The sequence below is a fragment of the Antechinus flavipes genome, chromosome 5, assembly GCF_016432865.1.
Source record: "Antechinus flavipes isolate AdamAnt ecotype Samford, QLD, Australia chromosome 5, AdamAnt_v2, whole genome shotgun sequence".
Taxonomy (NCBI): domain Eukaryota; kingdom Metazoa; phylum Chordata; class Mammalia; order Dasyuromorphia; family Dasyuridae; genus Antechinus; species Antechinus flavipes.
This window is the reverse complement of record NC_067402.1, coordinates 13,749,906-13,773,340: the sequence shown is the minus strand read 5'-3', so window position 1 is coordinate 13,773,340 and position 23,435 is coordinate 13,749,906. Positions and strand designations below refer to the sequence as shown.

The 23,435-nt window shown below is 38.8% G+C and overlaps 1 protein-coding gene and 1 long non-coding RNA gene across 2 annotated transcripts in view; both read left to right on the top strand.

The window, feature by feature from the left end:
- Positions 1 to 5,283: 5,283 nt before the first annotated feature.
- TRA2A (transformer 2 alpha homolog) overlaps positions 5,284 to 23,435 on the top strand; it is a 28,615-nt gene continuing 10,463 nt past the window's right edge. The window contains exons 1-2 of the mRNA XM_051963481.1: positions 5,284 to 5,476; positions 18,806 to 18,939. Of these exons, the coding sequence (XP_051819441.1) occupies positions 5,441 to 5,476; positions 18,806 to 18,939 (170 nt within the window). The 5' untranslated portion in view covers positions 5,284 to 5,440. The remainder of the gene's footprint in view (positions 5,477 to 18,805; positions 18,940 to 23,435) is intronic.
- LOC127539326 (uncharacterized) lies at positions 5,756 to 18,456 on the top strand. Its single transcript, XR_007947904.1, has 2 exons — positions 5,756 to 6,515; positions 18,213 to 18,456. It is a non-coding gene; the product is annotated as an uncharacterized LOC127539326 (long non-coding RNA).

The following is a 23,435-nucleotide window of genomic DNA, read 5'->3' as shown; positions in this document are numbered from 1 at the left end:
AAAGAATTATGAGATATAAATGTAATGGAAAACTAATACTTATGAGAGAAACGATTTCAGAAACCTGAAATACCTGCACCGACTGATTCAGAGTTAAATGAGTACAATTAACTGAACAATTTATCTAATAACAATATGGGGGGAAACCCCACATTGAAAGACTTAAAAAACTGCTCAGTGGAATGTCTAACCATAATTGATGAAGCAAGCTACTTACTTCCTGCCAGAGAAGTGATAGATGAGACACACAATTTTAGATACTACCAATGAAGAAATTTGTTTGGCTTGTCTTTGTATATTTGTTACATGAGTATTCTTTTTCCTTTATCAATTGAGAGGAATAAGACGAAAAATAGAAGAGATTATAGGAATAGTCTTTCCTATTCCCCCCTTCCCGCCTCCACCCAAATGAGAAGAGAACTGAAAGGTCAGAGAGAATCACAGACAAGTAGAATAACTTTGAAAGTTCCATGATGAATTTATTATGTATTTAAGTAAACTCTCACAGCAGAAATCCCCTATCTTTTTCTTTTGATCTACAATGCTGATATTTGTTTTATTTGGTGTTTGCTAAATTTAAACTGAGCAGCTGGTAATAATAGTAGAGTGCTACTTTCGATCTCGGGCACCAGCTGTGTAATCTTGGCCAAGTCATTTGATCCTGTTTGCCTCAGTTTTTCATCTGTAGAATGACCTGAAGAAAATGGCAAACCATTCCAGGATATTTGTTTCAAAAAAAAGCGCGCGCGCGCGCGCACACACACACACACACACACACACACACAGAGAGAGAGAGAGAGAGAGAGAGAGAGAGAGAGAGAGAGAGAGAGAGAGAGAGAGAGAGAGAGAGAGAGAGTTTAGAATGAGGGGAAAGAGAAGGCAAAGAAGTCAAAGGTCTGAGGAGCTGGAAGGGAAAGATGGATGGGGACATTAATAAGATCTTTACTTAACTAAGCAGGAAAGTTGGAGTTGGTGAATTACTATATCCATTTTGGTGAATCGTTTTTGTTAGAAGAGTTTTATTGGACCTGAGTAATATAAAGTGACTGTGCTTTAGAAAAGACCGCTCATTCTGGAAAACAACTTTGAAGCAAGTTTGCACTCAAAGTTTCTAAATCAAGGATAAAAAGAGCAAATAGAGGATGCCCCGCCTCTCTCCCCAATCCAGGAGAGTAAGAGATATGGAAGGAAGATGCCCAAGTCTTGATGTTTGGCCCTGGTCTTGTTAATGTTGCTGCTACATCTCAGGAAATCACTTCCCCTGAAGTGTATAGCTTTCGAGACTTGGTCCATATTATCTTTATTGACTTGCAACTAATTCAAAGTTTGTAAGCCTGTTATCACTAATTCGGTTCCATTCAACAAACTATTATAATGTACTTACTAAGTACTTAGCACCCAGCTAAAAAACAATCTTCACTTCAGAGATTTATAACTTGAGCAGCCAATTGACACCTTGATGTAACTCAGTCAAGAAAAAAATTTCCTTGTTACTTTGGCACAGTGATGCCCTCAATTCTGGGAGAGTCAACTTAAAACTGAACAGAATGTTGCTAATAGTTAGGAAGCAGGTCTGTAGATGAATACAAGAGGTAAGCATTCACCACTTTTAATTGATGGTCTTCAAATTAAAAAATGAATCAACCTGCAATGGCTTGAGAAGGGGGCTATGGGTAACAAGTGTAGAGAATGGAGCCAACACTTTCAAGGGAGAGGCAATCTAGGGAGACTGGAACACATTTCAATGAGCTAAGAGTCTTGGTTTCTGACAAGCTAACAACCTTCCCAGTTCTTCCATCTTGTAGCCCCAGATCATTCATGTGGACCTCACCCCTAACTTCATCCACAAATCACATAAGGCACACAACTCCATTCAATTAAACATTCAATTCATGCTGTTCTAGGCACTGAGTAAGGCCAACCAGTCCTGCCCATGAGCCATTTACCTTTTTCTGGGGACAGACCGGACAGAATATCAGCACTGAGTCCAGTCCTGCTTATTCCCGCGCAAGGATTTTCTCCTCAATCTTGCTGACAAATGGCCCTCTAGGCTGGAGTTTACAACTCGGAGATCTTTGTTGGCTGAATCCTGTGACTATTACTGAGGGAGAGCCAGCCTCGTTTACCCTCCCAGGAGTGAGGATTTAAGAGGAGCCAATTGACTTTCCACCAGCCTGCTTATTTATTCATCCTTCTGGCTCAGGGAGCGGGTAGGCCAGGTGGAACCTTAAATGACTGCCTAGGGGCAAAAGCACGTGGCTGATGCCTTTGTTTACTTATATAGCCAAAGCAGAAATATTCTTGGCTCACTCTTGCTTTTCTTTCTTTAAATAAGCACCTTTTCGAGATCTGAATAAAGACTTCCAAGGACAGGCAGTGGCCACCTCAGAAAGGCTGGGTTATCTTGGCCAAGCAGCTTATAGGAGCTACAAGGCCACATCCATGCACCTGGCAGGGGAGTTTGTGAACAATACTCTTCCTGATAGACTGGCTTCTGGTTTGAAAAGAGATTTTTAAGAACTATATATATTCTTTTTTTTTCTGGCTAGAAATTCAGATTCAAGGACTCTCAAATTTAAGATTAGCTCCCACACACTCACACACCAAGGGAGGCACTGCCCAATAAATCTCCCTTCTCTGGCTAGAAAGTCTCATTTCTAGAATCCAAGACATATGAAGTCACGTTCCTACTAATCAGGAAACCTGCTTTTTGTGAGTGTCCTCTCAGGTCCCGAAGCAAATATGTACAGATTTTTTTCCCCTAAACTTTGTTATCTTTCCTTATTCTTCTCCCCAGCAGCTAGCTGCACACTGCTGTGGCTCTTAAGTGCTCCATCAAATGGCGAGGGAATTGGATTACGTTTTATCTTAATCTTTGCCTTATTGTTATACATACATGTTATATCCGTATGCATATATAACATGTATATGCTATAAATATAACATGTATATGGGGATTGTGCACGTATTATTGTGTGTATATATTAATTAACAAAAAATCCATGAAGCCTGATTGAAGGATTAGGAAAAGCTTTGGAGTTTTTAAAAGGACATTTTGACAGACAATTTCATGTGAGGAGACGGTCTTGGGAGACTTTTTGAAGAAGAGAAACAGAAAAAAAGGAAAGAAATAGAAAGAAAAGAAATTAGCAAAAGAAAGAAAAGGCAGCTAGATAGGGCATTGAATAGAACACTGGTTCTGGAATCAAGAGACTCCAGTTCAAAATCAGCCTCAGATACGAGTTGTGAGACCCTAGGCAAGTAATTTATCCTGCGGCCGAATTGTTGTGGATAAGGCCCTGAATTTGGAATCAGGAGCTCTGTACAAATCTCCCCTCAGCATCTCTGTGAATTGGAGTGTGTAACTGTAAAACAGAATTTTAGTGAAAAAATCTTTATGTAAACCTTAACGTGCTCCAGAAGAGAAAATGAACTTTCCCCCCGTTGTCGCTGCTGCTGTTTCTTCCCCTCCTTTCCCTTTGCCTCACGGCATCAGTCATCCACTGGCATTTGAGAGATTACCCTCGTGGGTTTCTGTGCCCTATGTGGCCTTGACATTTTCAACAAGAACACCAGTGAATTCTTTGATTTCCTAAAATGAAATCGGCTTTGAATTCTAAAGGAAAACAAATACCTTTCTATTTAAAAAAAAAATCAAAACTAAATTCCTTGAGATTTTATGGACTAATGAGATCTCCCGTATAGCAGCTGTAAAGTGTAGCTTACCATCATTTCCAGCCATTCCCTGAGGTGCCTAAAGAAAATATTGTCTAATTTAGCTTTAGAGCGCAAGGCGCTCTGAGAAGGGACTGGCTTCACCAGCTGCTCAGGGCAGATTTGACCCCAAACTCAGACTCCCTCACTTCCCAAGAGCACTCAATGAACGGGTCGGGCACCGGGACATTTCCCAATACCGGAGCGCTTCAGGGGACTTTGTCGGCAGTCGTGCCTGCGCAAGCACGCAGAGGCCTCGGAAATCGCCTTTCCACTCCTGCTACTCCCTCGTTGGGAGGGGGATCTGAGGAGCTAGGATGGTCAGCCCGAAGCTTCTTCCACCGCAGGAAGGAGAGGCCTTGGTCACAAAGACAAAAACAAAAGCGCACTTTTAGGTGGAACCTCCTTCTGTCCCGGCGCTCCCTCAGCCCGGCCCCGCTTCAACCCCGAGACCCAGCATAGTAGGGCTCCGGGCTAGTCGGGCTCACACGGCACTGCTTGGGAGGCCCGTCTAATCTAAAACCGGACGAATCCTGCGGGAGACCACTCGACCCCCTCTCCGCTCGTGTCCTCGGGGGTCTGGGCTGAGGTCCTTCCAGAGCCTCACCAGAACCACCTGCCCACAGAGCTTCCCAGTCTCCCATTTGGGGGAATGGCTTCGGCATCTATAGGCCTCAGTCTCCCCCTCTGTAAGTTGGGGACGATGGTCTCCGGGTCCGTGCGGGGGAGAGGGGGGAAAGCGGCGGGACAAACGAGTTCTGGCCTTAGGCCTCTGGCCAGGCTGGAGGGCACCCAATCGGGAAGACTCGTGGCTCTGAGCTCAGCTCCAGCCTCGCACTCTTGCTAGCTGGGGGACTCTGGAGAGATCTCGTCCCGTTTGCCTCAGTTTCCTTCTCTGTAAGAGGAGCCGGAGGAGGCACGGCTGAGCCCGCCACGATCTCTGAGAACAAGGCGGACGCACGAGCTGACCGGGAGAGTCTGTCTTTGCACTCCCGGGCTCCGCACAGGCCTCAACACGAGGAAGACTACCCATGGCCCCTGCGCTGGCGGGCCCCGGGTACGGGCCCGGCACGCCGCAGACCGAGTGAACGGGCGGCACTTTGGGGGGAGCCCAGGCGGAGCCGCGGGATGCTCGGGCACTGACTGCCGGTCGAGAGCCGGGCTGTCACTGCACTGATCTGCCCGTGTTAGGACGGAGGGAAAGGGCCCATCCCCACTGAAGGAAGGAACAAGAGCCCGAAGTCAGGCCGGAGCCCGGGCAGGCCTGGGCTCCTCCTTCTTGGGTCCCCTGCGGTCCACCCTGGGGGCGGCTCTGGGCGGGGCGGGAGGGGCGGGAGGGGCGGGGCCGGACGAGCGTTCTCCCGGTCCCGCCCCATCCGCTCCTCCCCCGCCCGCCGCACAATGCCGCCGCCGGCGGGGGGTCTGAAGTACGCATGCGCTCGATGCGGAGGGCGGTGACTGGGTGGTGCCTCGAGACGCCGAGCGCTGGGCCCCGCCCCCAGCACGCATGTCCCGCCCGGGGTCCGCCCTCGGCCCCGCCCCTCGGCGCGCGCGGTGAGGCGAGCAGGAGGCCGCGGCGGCGCGGCGGTCGCCATTTTGCTCGAGCCTGGGAGTCAGCGGGAGCGGAGCGGCCGTTACCGCCGCCCCCTGCCCTCGGTCCGGTCCGGTGCGGCCCCGCGCCGAGCCCTGCCTCTCGTGGAGCCCCGGTGGGAAGAGCCCGGCCGACATGAGTGATGTCGAGGAGAACAACTTCGAGGGCAGAGTGAGTACAAAGCGGCGCGAGCCGGGCGGGCGCCCGGGCGGAGGAGGCCGCGGCCTCGTCCGCGGCCCGGACCGGGGGCGGGGCGGGGCCTGGGGGGGAGGGGGACAGGGCTGGAGTGGGGAGATTATGGGGGGGCCGTGGCTCGGCGGAGGCCCAGCTTCAGGCTCGGCCCAGGCTGCCCGAGGCCCGCGGGGACCGGCGGGGCCTGGGGGGGAGGGGGAAGGGGGAGGTCTCGTGGGATGGGGGTGGGGGGAAGGCTTGGGGGGGGTCCCTCCGCCCCTTCCTCCCCGCCCCCCTCCCGCCCGTGGCTCTCGCCTCTGCGCCCCGCCCGGGCCCTTTCTCTCCAAACGGCCGCTGCCCTCGTGGGACGTGGGGGGCAGCGGGGGCGAGAGCCTGCGGGCATGCAGGGGCCGGAGAGGGGCCTCTCGGCCCGCGGACACGAGGGATTGTGGCCCTGAGGCCCCCCGGGCCCGCCTTCCAGGGGCCCGCGGAGGGGCCCGAGGACCCCGAGCTGAGGCTGCCAGGGACGGTAGGAGGGAAGAGGCTGCTAGGGTCCTTAGAGGTCATCGGAACAGTGACCTCGCGGAGGGGGGCCGGGGCCGGACCCGGGCCGAGCCGCGGGTTATGCACATGTGGACTCGGACCCAGGCGGGGAGTTGCGGCTTCACTGGGGGGGAGGGAACCCCGACGGCCCGTTAGGACGGAGTTAGGGGCTCTTCCCTCTTTCCCCGTAGCAGGAAAGTTTCAGGAAGTGGGGGACGCGCGAGTAGAGCGCAGGGGGTCCCTAGCTGGGCTGGAGAACTTGGGGGGGTGGTGCCCAAGGTCCCCAGGTAACGCGCCCGCCGTGGGGAGAGAGCCGCTCCTTCTAGGCAGTGCCGATCCCCCACCGCGCCCGGGAGCTAGGACAGGAAACTGAGGCTTAGACGCGGTCATTTCTCTGGGCATGGTCAGGCCCTGGTGACAGCCGGAATTCCGAGCCAAGGCTTCCAGGGCTCCTTCCATTACACCAGGCCACCCTTCTCCAGAGTCACACCAGAAGGTCAGTTCAGGGTTTTGGTTTTTGTTTTGTTTTTCTTAGAAAGGAAGGTTTAAAAGAGCATTTTTCTAGTTAACTGGTTCAGACCATTCCTGTTACATAGATAAAAATTTATGTGACTGCTTATTTTACTAGTGTATTGACTCCTTTGAGAAACTTTCTGTAAAAGTATTTTAGTAACCTTATTTTTGACAAAAACAGTTCTAATATTTTAAAGGAGCCTGGTATAAGAATAACTTGTTTAAGTTATTGTGACAATTCCACCCCCTACCCCCCAGAACAAAAAAAAATTCGATCCAAACCCAGAAAATGATTTTTTCTTTTTAACTTTTCATTTAAAATTTTATTCAACAACCAATTTTGTATAGCTTATTTGAATTGTTATTCTATACTAAGTCATTTTAAATCTTTTTTTCAGATTTGATTACTCATTGTAGAATAAAATATATATATGTACACACACATATATGTATATACATATATATTTATAGTTAGGCTGTATATTAGTTTCCTTTTGTTAAAAAAAAAAAATTGGGAATTTTTTTTTGTGCCCAACCTCCCTTCTTCAACCTTTGTCATGAAGGAAAAAAAAAAAAAACCCAAAACATTCAAAATGTTTCATTTTGTGTTTGAAAATCAAAGATCCTTAATAGTTCATCTCAGAATTTTGTATTGAGAAGAGAAATTTTCCTCTCAATAAGGTAATTGGAGTATAATTTCTAGATTTTTGTGAAAGCACATGAGATACTCTGCGTACCTTCCTGTTTAAGCTTAGTTAAAAATATCAGTACTCATTGAAAAGTTGAATTGAATATGAAGGGGAAATTTTTTTTTTGAGGTTTCTCCATTTTCATTATTACATGTTTGTAATCAACGAAAAAAATTCTTTTGTCACTCAAGTTGTGTACTGCTCTTATTTTAATGTGACAACAGGAAGCTGAAAATTATTTTTATTAGAATTTGTGTGCTATCTCTCCACAAGAGTGTTGTGAGATGATGTCTAAGTACTTGGCAAAAACTCCACACTCTATAAAGGGCCATATATATGTGAACTCTCCTCATGTTCTTTTATAGATTTATAGTGCATTGTTTTGGATAGTTGATCTGCTAGGCAGTGGTCTTTTGTTCTGTTTTCTGGGAGATAGCAGGGCTCTTATGGCCAGAGAGCTGTCTTGGAAGCTAGCAAGATTTGGGGCAAGTCACTGCACTTCTCTCTGTTGTAGGACAACTCTCAAGACTTAAATTTCTGAGGAGCCAAACCATTTGGTAGATGGAGTTTCCCTATAGTTCTCTAGGCCAGTGAAATCCAGTCCAGTTCTTTAAAGGATAGCTTTAAAATGGAAATCTGGTTTCTATAAAAGTTAAAGGAGCTTGGGGGTATCACAGGTGAAATAGAAACAAACCAGAAAACTTTTTCAGGCTTGGCTATTTTTCTGTTTAATTAGACTACTTTTCATTAGCACTTCCTGTAAAGTCCACAAACTTTTACAACAGGGGTCTTTTAGTAGCAGATTACAATTTGGCAGGTTATAAGGTTTGTTACTTTTGGTTTGAGCTTGACTATTTCAAGAGGATAATGTTTTGTGAAAGGGTAGTTGTAGCTTTTAGGTATCTGAAGGAATAAATCTTTGAGGGAAAAAATGGAGAAGCATTGTGTTTTTATAATAACAAAAATGATTGTGGAAATCATTGGCAATATATACATATATATTTTATTTTTGAGTTAAGTGTGTATTTTTCCTTTGGAGATAAGGAAAAGATATTGAGCTTTCTTCCTTTAATTGATAAATTAGTTAAAAAAAAAAAAAGGAAAGCAAAGTAGAATGCATTGTGTTTTCTCAAAACCATTAAGTGTATTTTAATGTTGTTTGTTGAATATAGTAGCTGGAGTTTTTCCATTGCTGGTGAAAATGTTCTTTTCAGTTTGAAAGACCAGATGAAAGAAAGCCTTTAGGAAGGGAAATCTGGTTAGGTGAATTTGTTGCAAACTACTTTATTTTATATGTTTAGTCTTTGAAATATTCAGTTGACAATTGATTAAAATTAATTGCACATCTGCTGCCTCCTTAGCAAGATGCTGCGGTGGATACCAAAAAAAAAAAATTAGAATCTTAAGGAAACAGGACATTTTTAGAATCAAATAGTAAATCGGATGAATCCAGGAAATGAAAATATCCTAACAGATTATATAGAGAAGGATTTTTTTCCTGCACATTTCTTAGTTGAAACTACAAAAATAACTTTTCCCAAGTAATGAGGGTTCAAATTTTTGTTATCAGCACTGGACAGCTCCATTGTAGTCTCTCTGGAGACCTGCCTGAAGGATCTTCTGTTTTCTGTTCTAGTACATATCCCAAACTAAGCTCTGGGTGAACTGAAAATCAGAGAGCTGCTGGACATGAGGAATTTAGATGCATTAGAGCTTTTTTTGTCCAGGGTGTGAAGCTCCTTCTTTAGAGCTTTCCAAAACTTCTTTTGGGATGCTTGTTTGTCCCTATTTTAGGAGACTTTTTTTGCCTTTGTTTTTCATTAGGTGTGGCTGCTGCAGTTTTTGTTTTTGTTTTTCTTTTAGGAAAGGGGAAAATTTGTTCCACTCTTAATTTTTGGGATGATTCCTAGATGTAAATGAATTGTCAATTCTTAATATATAGTCCAGTCTTATTTTTATGGAAGATGAGATTCATAGAGATTATGACCTGGCTTAAGCAGTTTTTAAAAATGCAACCTAAACAAACCCAATTAGTGGCATAGTTGGAATCAGAATCCAGGTTTATTGGCATTGAAGTATTCAGTGCTCTTACTCCACCATACTATATTGCTATTTTAGTAAAGCTACAAGTAGTTGGGGAAGACTTTGCTTAGTAAATGGGATTTGAACTGGGCCTTCTATGTACGGGATAGCATTTGGATAGTTGGAAAGTCAGGGAGAATGTCAGGTGTCAATAATTGAAATGAAGTGGTAACACAGACAAGGTTGTCTGCACAAAATGGAGTGAGATAATGGAGAGCTTTGAGTGGCAGACAGGCTCTGAAGTTGTACTTGATTCAGTAGGCAATTGAGAAGAGTGAAAAGAATTTAGCAGAAGGGAAAAAAGTGGAGCAAATATTAGTCTAGGAGAAGGAGTAGGAGGGTTAGTAGAAGTAGTAAGTAATTGTAACTAAGAGTAGGAATGGTAGGTAGTAATAGGAGGAGGAGGAGTAAATTGTCTATAGGATGGATTAAAAATTAAAGGGAAGACGGAGCCTATTACAGAAATTCAAGATTGAAGTGATGTGAGGGAGAATGTGACTTAATAAGGAATTGACAGAATAGAGACCTTTCTATCAATATAGGAAAATTATTATGGCCTTAAAAAATGAAAAAAATCTAGAATCTTGAAAGGTTTTTAGTTTAGCAAACTAATTAAGAAGTAGTTAAGATTTTGAATTCAATTTTAGCTTCTCATCTTTATACATATATATATATTCTGATGAATCTTAGGAAATGGACTGGTTTTTAAAATTGGGGGTATTTTGTTTAAAGAGAAATGTAAGCCAAACTTAAATCCTTTATTTTACTAGAGTTATAACTTTCAGGGACAGATAATCCAGGTCCATTTTTCCTTTTACCAGCTTTTTCTAATAGTTAGAATGAGTAATAAAGTAAGTAAATGGGAAATTAAGTCAACACATTTTCTTCTAACAATTAACTTTAAAAGAAGTTGATTACATTTTATTAATCCCTTTTATTTCTTATTACATTATAATCATTTCCAAGGAGAAATAATTTAGTTGCACCTTTTAACCCTCCCCTGCCTCTTGGAATCCCTGGTACTTCAAAGTTCAACTCTCATACCACTGGTTCCTGAAGCTTCCTTCCTGATCCCTCTAGCTGTAAATTGTAATAAGTGCAAAATTACATTGTACTTACTTTGTATATATTTAAGGTCGTGTTGTATCTGACTATTTACTTTTGTCTTTGTATCCCCAAAGCTTGGCACAACTCTAGCTCATTGGTGCCTAATGAATGCTTATTGATTAAGAATTAATGATTACATGACAGTCACCTCTAGAGAAAAGTGAATAGTTGCTCAAATGTCTCCTGCCCCTAGATAGAACAAACCTAATTCATGATATCCAAATTGCATCTTGGAGGGATTTCAGCAAAGGGAACGATTTCAGAAGAGTCCATTTCAAGGCATGTGGGAGAAAGTCACAAAGGAACAATGCATACAAAGGGATTGTGTGTGAAATAAAATGTTGACGCATTAATGGTGGGCACCCAATCTCAGGAAAGACTTGAATGCCAGTTAGGAGATTATAAATTACAAAGAACAAGTTATCTTTTCCCCTGTCCACTGCCAATTTTTATTCCTTGTTCAGATCAGCAATAAATTGATCAATTAAGTGAGCAAAAATAGTTAAATTCACTCTGTAGTTCTTGAACAGACTTGACAGAGAATGAAACATTGTGTGGGGGGTGTAGGAGGAGTAAATTGTAGCTAAAGCCAGCAATGGAGTAGTATTTTGTTTTCTTTCCTTTGTTGTTTGATATGTTATAGGGTGATGTTCAGCCCTTTCCAGGGTACAAAAAAGTACCAGCTATTCATCTTTTAAACTACTTTACAATGTTTATCATAAATTGCTAATGTAATTTTAAAATAATTTTTTAAAGGCTTATGCTTTTAATTTGAACAAAAGCTTACCTTGCCTTAATCCTTTCACCTTTGAGAAAAGTTTCATTTTTAGTCGACAACTTTTCAAACTGGCTTTGGGAAATGCCTTTTCCTTTCCTTTGATTAAGAAATGATTTTGCTGTAAAAAATTACCCTGGCATGGGTTCTATCAATAAAAAGTTATTTAAAAAAAAAAAGAAATGATTTGTGAAAAACTTAATTTGCTAATCTGCAAATCAGCTTGTTTGAGCTTATGCTCAGTTTGCTTATAGTTTCAAAATTGTACATGCCATTATTTATGTCATTTTTGACTACCAGGGTGTTTTAATGTTCTTTTTCCATGCTTCCATTTCTTTGTTAACATACACTGATTGGAAATACATAAAAGGCCCAAATCTTTACCCCCTAAGTAAGTGGGGGGTTTTTGTTTTATCTCTTTTTGTTAAGAAAACAGATTTTGGAGAGGATAGTAGTAAAATAAAGAAACTCAAATGAAGCAGACACAAGACCCAAGTTATTGTAGATTGTGGTTTTGCATTATTAGTCAGAGACTATTTTTATGTGTTTTTGGCCAGAACTTTTTCTAACTTGTAACTAAATAAAAGGTAAATTGTAGGAGCTTGGGAAAGATGACCTAGTAGGGATGGGTGCCTTCAGATGGTGGGTGGAAGGGAACTAGTCTTTAAAATGAAATAAAATGAATTACCTATTATAGGACAGGTTATATTCCCCTCCCCCATCGATTCTGTGCAGTTTCCCAAAGTTCCCCTGGGAGTGTGAAAAACTTTTTGGTGCAAGTGTATCCCAGTATTAAGTACATTTGCTCTCCCATTTCCTTTTGAGAATCCTATGGGTCCTAAACAAGTACCTCTTCAAGTTAAGTGCATTGGGACTAATTTTCTTCTTTGAGATTTAACAAAATAAGCCTACCCAAAAAGAGGATAAGAGTGGGAACAATGAGATGGGAATTGGAATGGGGCAACACTAGAGGAAAGTCAGAAGAGGCACAGTGAAATGGGGCTTGGGATTCTTCCCTTCTATTGATTATAGACTTTGTTTTGTTTATAGGATACTTAGTTTCCCCAATGTTTGCAGTTTTAACAAATATTGAAATTAGCAAAAGAATCTTTTTCTGCCCCCAGACTCTGTAGGAACTGTTTCAGTGACCTTACAATTTAGAATGTTCTGAGACTTAACAGTAAGAACAAGTATAAGAGAAAATAAGAAAGGTTCTGGATTCTTTGGGCAAGCACATTAAATTCCTATCCCTTACTTCCTAATGTTTATTCATCTTCCTTAAAATTATGACTATTTATTTCATCCCCACTAACCTTTTAAGAACTACAAAAGATGCAGTAGCTGCTTGAGTTTGGAAAGCATGCTCAAGATATTCCCCCAGGGGCAGAACTCTAGTATTGCCTCTTTTAAGAGTTGTTATATTGTTGTAACACTGACTCATGTTACAAGTGCCAATCCTAAAGTTGTTGCTTTGAAAAAAAAAAAGATACTGCCTTTATGGCATCAATCATTATTCTATGTCCATTGTTTTCATAACTTGCTTTTTTCTAACTCCAGAATATAAACTAACATACACATTTTTAATATGTAAATAGTTTCTAGAAGTATAAGGAAATATTCATCCTAAAATAAACTGTAGCAATATGGTTCTAAGCTTAATGAAAGGAAATTCATATTTACATAATCATAAGTTGAGAAACTAATCTTTTAAAGACCAGTAAAAGCTAGGACTTGATGGTTATAATATCAGATATTTGGGTTCCTGGGTTTCTTGAGCTCTGAAGTTTTAGTCTGCAGTAGGTTATGTATGTCAGTGGGTGATTTCAGTGTGTCACCAGTGTGGGAAACCTGGGAGCTGGGCAACCTGAGGAGGGGTGACCTGACCTAGGACAAAGTTCCTAACAGTGGGCTTCGTGAAGTGGCCCTTTTACTTCCTTCCTGAGCCCTCAAAAAATTTCAGTTTTCTTTTTAGTAAAGTAAGTAAAGATACAGTTGTCAGTTGGAGGATCTTTTGTTATAATAAAACTGTTAAACATATTCTGTATCTTCTCCAAAAATTGAGTGGAAAAAAATGGTACTTTTCAATCAAAAGAGTTTCAGAGATTTTCTTTGGCTGGAGCTCTCTTCTAGTAGGTTCTGTTTCTGTCTTTTTTTTTTTTTTTTTTTCCTGTCTTTTTTTAAACCTTTAATGAAATAAGCAATTATGGGATCTAAAATTATGGAGCCAGGAACTTTAAGTATATAGGATAAAGGATTTAAAAGAACATATTTACTTTGAGGAAGAACAAAGAGGAGAGAGATCCTCTTATCTTGACTGGGAAAAAAGCTCAGTGATTATTTTTTTTAGGCTGTTAAAGGCATTTGAATAACATAGAGGGAAATTTCTAAGGTGTCTCTAGTATTTCTGTTTTTGAGAGCTATTGGATGGGCCTTATTAGATTTCCCCTTTAAAATACATAATTAAATTTTTTGCATTCCTAAGTGGTTTAGTTGTCAACTTTTTTAGTATATGTGCTATAAGTAACATATTTCTATAGATCTGAATTCCAGTTAATTTTACTGCTATATTTGGTCACCCAATATAAAATTATTTTTAAAGTAATAGCATCAACTGGACCATCTAATTTGGGGCCATCTATTTCAACTGCAGCATATGATTTAATATTGTTAGACAATGTCAATCAAGTATTTATTAAGGTAGCTTCCTGTAATTGGAGTTCTTTAAAAGCAAACAAAAACTGTTTATGTTGTAGGTTTTAAATGCTAATCTAATTTGGAAGCGTGGGATAGGAAGGCCTTTTTAGTTTTTTAATTCAATTTTTATTTATTAAATATTAATATTCTGAAACATGGTGTCAGGAAAAGATTTCAAATTCAGACCATTTCATCTGCAGGCTGAGTTTAAATCAGTGGTTATTGCTAGCTAATTATTATAGAAGGCTTACTGTGATCCAGTTGTTGATTCATATTTAGTGAAAATAGCACCTAAAGCTTCACAGTTTTTCATTATTCAGAATAGCTTAACCTAGCATTAACTAAATTAAGCCCATTTATTTATCTTAAACAATAGCAATTTGTGCAGAAGAAAAAAAATTAGATATATCATCAAAAGTTCTTTGAATTCAATTTTGACTAAGCTAAAAATGCTTACTGCACCTATTTATTGGTTAACTTTTTCTAAGCCCCAGACAAAATAATGTTTCATTTGGCACAGGAGCTTTTTTATTTTCATAAGTTTGCTAGTATTTTTTCCTAGATTTGTTGCAATAGCACTTAGATATTATTGTCCATAGTACCATATGAAAAGAATTCCATAGACTTTCTGTTCTCCAGAAGTTTATGGTTTCTGTGTGAGTAAAGGGCATAGAGACAACTAGATGAAAAAGTTACCATATGTGCCCTGGGATCAGTCCTGAAAGCTTGAAGTCCAAGTAGGACCTGGGAAAGATGAAGGTAAGGTCTTCATATGATCAGTCTAGAAGTATTCAGAACAATCAAAGAAGGAAGCTTAATGAACCCCAGCCCTTGGGAAGGCCATTTCTAATCAATAGGATTTAAGATGGTAACTGATTAACTGAACATGATGATTAGATGGCCACTAAAGTTGATGTACCTGAAATAATCATAATGGTGGGAAAAAGGCATGCTGGGATGTGAAGTTTTGGAAGATGAAGTAGCTGAGCAAGTTGATGAAAGGATTTTTAAAAAACTATCAAACTTGAGTGTCTGCCCCCAAATGTCATAAATGTTTATGTAAAGTTTTATCTGATAAAATGCTGAGTAGTAAGTATTGCTTTTTTTCTTGTGAACTAATATGAAAATTAGGGTTTTAAATTTTTAAAAGTGAAACTAAGGTGATAGTTTGGTTCAATTAGTGACTTAAACATAGTAATCCTAGTGAAAAAAAGACTTTTCCAATTAGTAAATAACTTCAGTAACATTGTTAAAATGGAAACTATGATGAGATGAGGTACTGAATACAAGTAATTAGCCAAGATGCAAAAACAGTCACTAAAATTTTTATTCTATAAGAGGAAAAAATAACCTCATGCAAGCAAATGTTTAATTTTAAGTATTGCAATATATTCGATACAGAACGGTGTAATCAAGTTTTCTTTAAGGTTTCCATTGACCAGAGAGGAAAGTATGTGGTGGTATAAAATTGGGATCATTGTGCATGTTTACATGAGAGACAGACACAGAGATGCAATGATTCTCAAAATTTTTAGTGTTAGGGGGCCTTTTATAGTCTTCAATATTGAGAACCAACATTCCTCCCAAGAACTTTTGTTTTTATGTGAGTTATATCCAATTTTATGTTTGAGAATGTTTAAGGACTTTCCAAAAATATCACACACTTTAAAATTTAATCATTATTAATATTGCCACCTATGTCTAGACAATGGACAAAATAATAAATCAAGACTTATTGCCAGTTTCCAAGGAATAAATGTTCACACTGAATATTTAAAAGTCTATCAATAGGGAGTGACTCCAGCACACCCCTAGTTATCTGTTGATATTCACCATATAGGAACTTAAAATATCTTAAGATTGAGATAAAAATAGTTTTAACTTTCACAGTTCTCTGGACCCACACTTTGAGAACCACTAGAATATACCACAAAACAAAAGGTAGTTTAAGGCACACCTTTTTAATACCTGAAACATATCCTTAATGTGGGACAAAATAATAGCATTACAGTTAATTTTATGCCAAGAAATCTGGCTATTAAAATATATATATATATATATATATCTCAGAAGAGAGATTTTTATTTACACAAGCATAGCTAGTCTACCAGTCTTTGAGACTTATAGTCTTAAGAGGTATGTTTACAAACTATAACCATTCTGTTTTGAGGGGGGAAAGATTAGGAAGATCCATTCACATAGGGAATTCTGATGTGCAAACTCCCTCTGCTGATTGTCAGTTTACCTGTAAATTATAGAGTATTGGCGACATTGAAAAGTTGTTACTTGCTTTTGGTCAGGACTTGAACCCCTTGGCTCTTTCCGGCTCATAGACCCAGCCTCCTGCCCATCATACCATGCTGTGGCTCCAAAGTCAGTCATAATTTTTGAAATGCTTGATATGTTACCAGTTTGGGAAATAAAATTGTATCCATGCTTGCTTCATGGTTACAAGAACTAGAATAGCAGCTATGAAACAAAGTGGAAGATTTATTATAATAAGTAATTAAGTGAGAAGCCAGGGTAGAAAATTTAAATTTGGTGTTTTATTTTCTTCCAGAGAATATGACAAATATCTTTAGGTAATTTTAATAGATGCTGATGAATTTATCACATTAAAATCAGGATTTTAGGGCTCTAATTACATTGTCTTGAATTTATTATGGACTTTTGCTTGATTTTCCCTATGATTTTTCAAGTTAAATTAGAAGAGAAGCTTGAAAGAAAAAATAGACATATACCTTCATAAAAGGACTACTTCATACTTGAGTCACATAGTAGAAATATACTATTGAAGATTCCATGCTTTACATGAAATCCTGCCTATAGAATTTTTATTACATTTGAATGATTAGTACTCATCTTCAAACCTTTTATAGACTAGAGAAACCAAATTGCCATTTAATGATAAAATTCTTCCTCTTCTATATCATTTTATTAATTGAGAAGTACATTGTAGTATGTGTTCTCTAAATAAGGAGACTAAAACTATTCAAGTTAACTTTAATTTTTTTCTTTTAAAAGAATTTCATTTCAGAATTACATATATGAGATCAGAGACTAATTAAACAAAAAGGACCCAGATGCCCTTAATTCTAAATATATGTTCTGAATAACATTAAAAATTGAACCTAAATAGAAGACTTGTATACCTTTGAAAAGGGTTTTTGCATTTTACAAAGGGATAATATACGATAGGATTATTTTAAATAAACTTCCCCGAGCAATTTAAATCACTTTAGTTTTGCAGAGTTTGGATTTATACACATCTGCTTCTGAATTAAGGCTATTCTGCAACAAAGCCAGTAAAGAGAGAGTGATATGAAGATAACCTGCACACACTTATCACTTGACAATTTCAAAATGGAATTTTCAGCAGTCTTTTCCTTCTGTTTACTTATTTGCTATAGCAAAATTATGTCATACTGAATTATTATTTAGACTGGATGCTTTTAATATTTAAATGTATTTAATAAAATTAGAAGTTGATGGGTAAGGTAGTAATTAGTTTTTGGATTGCTTTGAATCTGCATATATGTATATCTTCTAAAATGGGGGTTCACATGGGTATGTACAAATAGTGATAGTAATATTACTACTTTTATAATATCTAGATCTGGATAGGGAAGTACTTGCTTTGATTTTGCTTTCAAAATTAGTCTTTAACCCAGTTTAGTGTTTTTAACAGTATTGATAATTGGGGACTTTTAGAGTTAGCCAGAAATTTTGTTAGAGTTTGAACCTCTTTGAATCTTTGCATGTTTGAGTAAGATATGGCTTTAGATAGATCTGGTGCAAGTGGTTGGTAGCAAGACTGCTTTTTCCTCTCTTATGTGTGGATCTGGAGGGGCACATGCAAACGATTCTGACTAGGATGTTTTGCTTTCAAAGCCGTTTGATCTTATAACTGGGTATAGTGAAAGCTTACTTACAGGTTATTAAGTTTCCTGAGATATTGAAGTCGTAGAAACCTGTCAGGGACACACCAAAAATCTATTTGCTTTTTATTAGTTCCATATTCTAATTAGCCTGTAGTATTGCTGTATATATACCTTTTAAGGTTCAGGGAAATTCCAGATAAAGGTTAGGGATGAAATCTGAAAGGGGAGGAGGGGTGACTTGAATATGGTAAAAGCACTTAGAATTCTCAGTAAATTCTGATGTTAAAATTTAGATTCTTAAACAATTTTAAAGACTTAAAAATTGTTTTTATAAAATAGTTATTTGCACTTTACCTGCTGGCTTTTCCATTTGGTAGATAACATTCTGAACTCCAGCAGAGTTTTATAATCCCCACGTGCTTAAATATACTAAATGTTCTTTTTCCATTAAGGTTAATGTTCGTGAAGAAATTGAAGAGTTTTTTCCAAGAATGTGGAAGATAAATCAAGATAAAAGAAGGCTAATGAAAAGTATTAAAGATCAGAAAATTAAAATTGAATGGGGGAAAAAATTGAACAGAAGATTGGTCAGATAGAAGCACTTGAATTTTTTTTAAGGCTATTATGAATTGTTTGAATTGGGGAAGAATACACGAAGTATGAAAAAGGAAAAACTCAATGAAGAATGAAGAAAAGTAGAAAGCACGAGTGAAGTAGAATTAAAAGAATCTGGAAGAATGAATGGGTCCTAGGTTAAGTAAATGTATGGTTTATGTTCCAGTGTCTGTATGATCAAGTTGTAGATGAATTTGCATGATTGCTTAGTTAATAGCGGATTGGTGATCTGGTTCAAGTAGGGAATTATTTGAGGACAGTATGCAGTATTAACAATGGGCTATTAATGAGCTGAAATTTTTTTCTGGAGGGTGTTGCCTAACCATTTGTCTTTCAGGAGCAATCAATATAATATAATTACGGTACTTAAATGTTAGGTGTTAGGCATCTGCATGACCATTGCCATTTGTAATACTGTCTTCTTTGTTAGGAGTCTCGCTCTCAGTCAAAATCTCCAGCGGGAAGTCCTGCTCGTGTAAAATCCGAGAGCAGGTCAGGATCTCGTAGTCCATCAAGGGCTTCTAAACATTCCGAATCCCACTCTCGGTCAAGATCAAAATCCAGGTAAGTGTACTTGAGTTGTACTCAAGGTATTTTACTTGATCTTTGTTGTTGTTTTTTGACTAATTTTAATTCATTGCATGAAGATGCCTAAAATTGTTGGGTTTTGTCAGATTGATAATTTCTAAAGTATATAAAGTTGGCATATAAATAATATCCTTGATAATGCCCTTGCCTGATTAATAATAGATTGTAGTCAAATGTAGACATATGATTGTTATTTATATCTTTATAAAATAGTGCCAGAATGATTCACTAGAATTAATCAACCTTAATATGCTTGACCTGCACTCCTTACATATTTTATGCAATTTTAAATTTCTTGTTCATTTACCAAATATCTAGAAAGCTTCTACTTTTTATAGAGAGAAAATTGCCTGGCTTGTTTTAGCACATGTCTGTGGTCTCAGCTTTTGAGAAAGCTAATGCTGGCAGATCTCTTGAGTTTGGTAGTTTTGAATTTTGAGCTAAACTAATTTTATTATGTATAGCTACTGTGTGTATGGGGGGGAGGAGGGTGGTCCCACCTGGTTGCCTTCAGGATAGACTGGCCAGTGTGAAAAATGGAATAAATGAAAGCTCCAAGGAAGAGCTATTTTTATTTTTGTTTTAAAATCAAATAAATAATTGAAACACAAAGCACATTTGTTAAGTATAATACTAATTTGAATGTGTTAAATTTTTGAAAATGAGATTTTTTTTCCCCCCTATATTTGGAATCTCTTATTTTATAAGCAAACTAAAGTTGCAGCTTCTGTTGAACATTGACATAGGATTAAAGCTATATATCTGTAAGATCTAAGAGGAAAAGTGTGATTAGGGGACTCACACTGGTAATTCCAGCTACTTTGGTGTCTGAAGCTGGTAGCTTTCAGCTCTGAGGTTCTGAGTTATAATGGTCTGAGGTGATTGGGGGACCTTAATAAGTTTAATGTCAGTATGGTGAGCTCCCAATTCTAAAGGACTACTAGCTTTTCTAAGCAGAAGGGAACCTTTTCCAGATTGGAAACAAAGCAAGTCAAAATACTGGTGCTAATAAAATGACATATCATTGTATAGTATAGTGATATCCATGCTTTATATATACTGACTATGGAGGAAAGGGATCCAGAGAAATGTTGTTCATTCACTTTTAGAAGTTGCTTCTTTTAAATAACATAGTGTAGTTCTTAATAATCAGAATGCATAATGGGGACTTGATATTTCAGAAATAGAAGAAGCCGGGATCTGAAAAGGGCACATATGATCATTTGAATAAGAGATATGATTATTAAGAAACTTTTAAAATTAGGAAAACATGAATTATAATATAACCCCATTTTATGGAAATTCATTCTAATTGGCTTTCTTTTTTAACATTCTCACTTAGGCAATTATTTGTTCTGCCGGCTTCTCTCTCCTTTTTCTCAGGCTAAGTGCATGATACAGTTTTTGAACAGTTACATCTTATAAGCAAACTAAAATTACAGCCATCTAGAGAATGAATACACTTAAGGTTCATTCAAGACATTTTTCATAAAAAATATATTTTCCAAAACTGTTTTGAATTAACAACTTAGCACTGCCTGCTTCTGTCAGTACAAGTAATAGTGATTCCATTTCTTTGCCTTAAAGATGTGATAGAAGTCCAAAAAAATTAAAAAAAAAACAAAAAACCAAGAATTCCTTAAAAATCAGGTAGTAATTGTTTAGATAAGAAGCCCTTTATTTTGCAGTAAAGAACATTTTTAATAGAGAAGTCCATGATGGAATACTTCTCCAGTAAGAAATTATACAGAAGAAAGACTAAAGATAAAAGAGGGGATAAAGAAGATGGAAACAGCTGTTATATTAGTTTAGTCCCCTCTTCTCCATAGGCATCTAATGTATATACTCCCTCCCTTCCCCCGCCCTCCCCCTTTTCTTTTTATCCTTAATTTTGAAGTAAGAATGGAAAGTAGACAGGGAGCCCATAAATGAAGTTGGAGCTGATGTTTTTCCTGTTATTTAACTAAGATTGTAATTAGTGCCCAGGGACCCAAGGAAAAGAATTTATGCTATTGACTTCTCAAGGTTATTGCTCCCTCTTGTTCTCCCTCCCTTTCTCCTCTTCCCCCTCCCCCCCCAATTTTTTCTGGGTCCTAGAATATCAAGTTAGCAGTTGTTGCACAGAGTTGTCATAAAACTGCAGGATTCAATTGGAAGAGATCTTTGAACTAATTTAGGAGAGCCCATTTCTTTTCCTATCACTCTCAGGACCATGTGAGGTAGTTTGATTTATAGAAAAGAATACTGGACTAGGAATGACCAACTTGTCCCTAACTGGCTATGGAATGGAGCTTTCTAGGTTTCAGATTTACCATAATTATATGCTTTAATTAAGCAGTCCTCAAATACCATGTTGGCTTATCAAATTAGAGAATGTCAGAGCTGAAATGAATCTTCATATTTCTTTAGGGTCTAGCCTTCCCTTTCCCCTCCCCTCCCCCCCAATCTTCTACTCCCAGAGCATTTTGTCTTTAACACATAATCCCATCAGTTATATATTGTCATCGGTTGTTTGATGTGATTTTGTTCTTCCATCTTGATTATAGATTATCCTTGAATGTAGAAACCATGTAATTATCTTCTTCTAAATTCTTCTCAGTTTATGGAGCAGTGTAATAATTCAGAGCATTACATGGAAGGGGCTCACTGTGTCCTCAGAATCGTAGACTTTTCTAGTTTCATGAGACCTTCTTTCTGGTCTGAAACTCAGAGGACCAGCAAATTTCAGTGGCTTGTCTGATCTCTTAATAAGCAGTTGTAAACCAAGTTGGAAGGTGAATTTTAAATTTGACAGGAAGGCAATTTAACTCTAGTGAAAGGTTAAGGGTCTTCTATCATTCTCTAGAAATCATCCATCCTAACCTTGTTCCTTTAGCTAATTTATCCTACCTCTCCTGCCTTATGTCTGATATTCTTTCTATTATACCATACTGCTGATAATTCAAGTTTCAATCACAGTATCCTAAAAGGCCACAAGATGGAGATAGAACATAGTGCAAGTTTCTGGGGGCTTGATGCTCATTGTCCATCTTTTTTCCTCTTTGCCATGTAGGACTGCTTCAGCACAGATTTGTCTCTGTACATTTATATGTTCTCAACCTGTCTCTTTGCATTTTTCTCCTTTCTTAAAATGTCAGTACATAGAACATTTTGTTTTTGAACAACATTTTCCATACTTTTTCATTTCATCTTCATTTCTAATCTCCTACACAGTGAGCTGTGCCTTGTAATCAAAAATAAGTAAATAAAAACAGAAGAAAAAGAAAAGAAGTTCAGCAACATCAGCCAGTAAATCAGCTGAGCACATGGAGTATTACACATTCATAATTTCTATCCTTTCATTGAAAAGAGAGAGCTTCAATGTCTCTTCAAGAACATATTAATTTTTTTACAGACTGGTTTATTGTTTGTTGTTCATTCCATAATATTGTTTGCAATCTTTATGCTGTAATTGTGTGGGTGGTTCTGCATAGTCTACTTTACACTAGTTTATTAAGTCATCCCATGATGTTTCTTTGAACTTCCATATTCCTAATTTCTGACAATCACAATTGTCTTTCACTACACTTGTATCAATTATTAGGTGTCTCCTCTGTTTCTAGTTTTTTACTATTACAAAAAGTGCTGCTGGGGACCTTCCTGTCTTTATTTTGTATTGATGAAGATCTTCACATTTATTAAGTGTTTTCTGGGACTGAAATTGTGATTTTTGGTAGGATAGAGCCCTGGCATCTGGGGCTCTTAGAAAAGGCCTTTTGGCCAGAGCTAGCACTTGATTTTGAGTCTTTAAGGAAGCTGGAGATTTCATGAGTTAGAAATGTGACAAACATTGGTGGAGAACAATTTCAGGAGGCAAATGAAACTTACAGAGAACATTTTTCCTAGAACATAGAGAGGGTTTGGGGAAAGGGAGATAGAGAATTTCTAAAAAGAGAGGAGAGCCTTGGGAGATTTTATATTTTACAGAGCATCTTCTCTACTTTTACAATTGAGGAAAAGCAGGTCCAGAGCAGTTAAGTAACTTGTACACAAGCCACCCAGGTAGCCCCCTCCCCCCGCTCCCCCCTTCATCTGTAGAAATTGAAAGGGGAACAGATCATAAGGGCAAAGAGAAGGAAAGTGTTAAAATTCTTTAAGCATTAGGCACTTAATATAGGCCATGGTGCTTCTCTGGGGGAATGTGGAATGATCCCTGTCCTCAGGACATTTGTCCTAAGGTTTGGGGAAGAATCATGCTTAGGAAGTGGTTGTTGCACAGAAAGGCAATATGTTCTATACTGTGAGGCAGAAATCAGGCTTTGTAAGATTCCAAGGAGCAAATCAAAGAAGACAGTAGTGTACTCAGGAAAGGCATTGAACAAAATGAAATGTGAATTTGACTTTAGAGGATGGTTGTTGATATTTAGATAGATGAAAATGAGAGTATTAGAAGAAAACATGACATGTTTGTGAATCTTAAGCTGCAGGTTCCC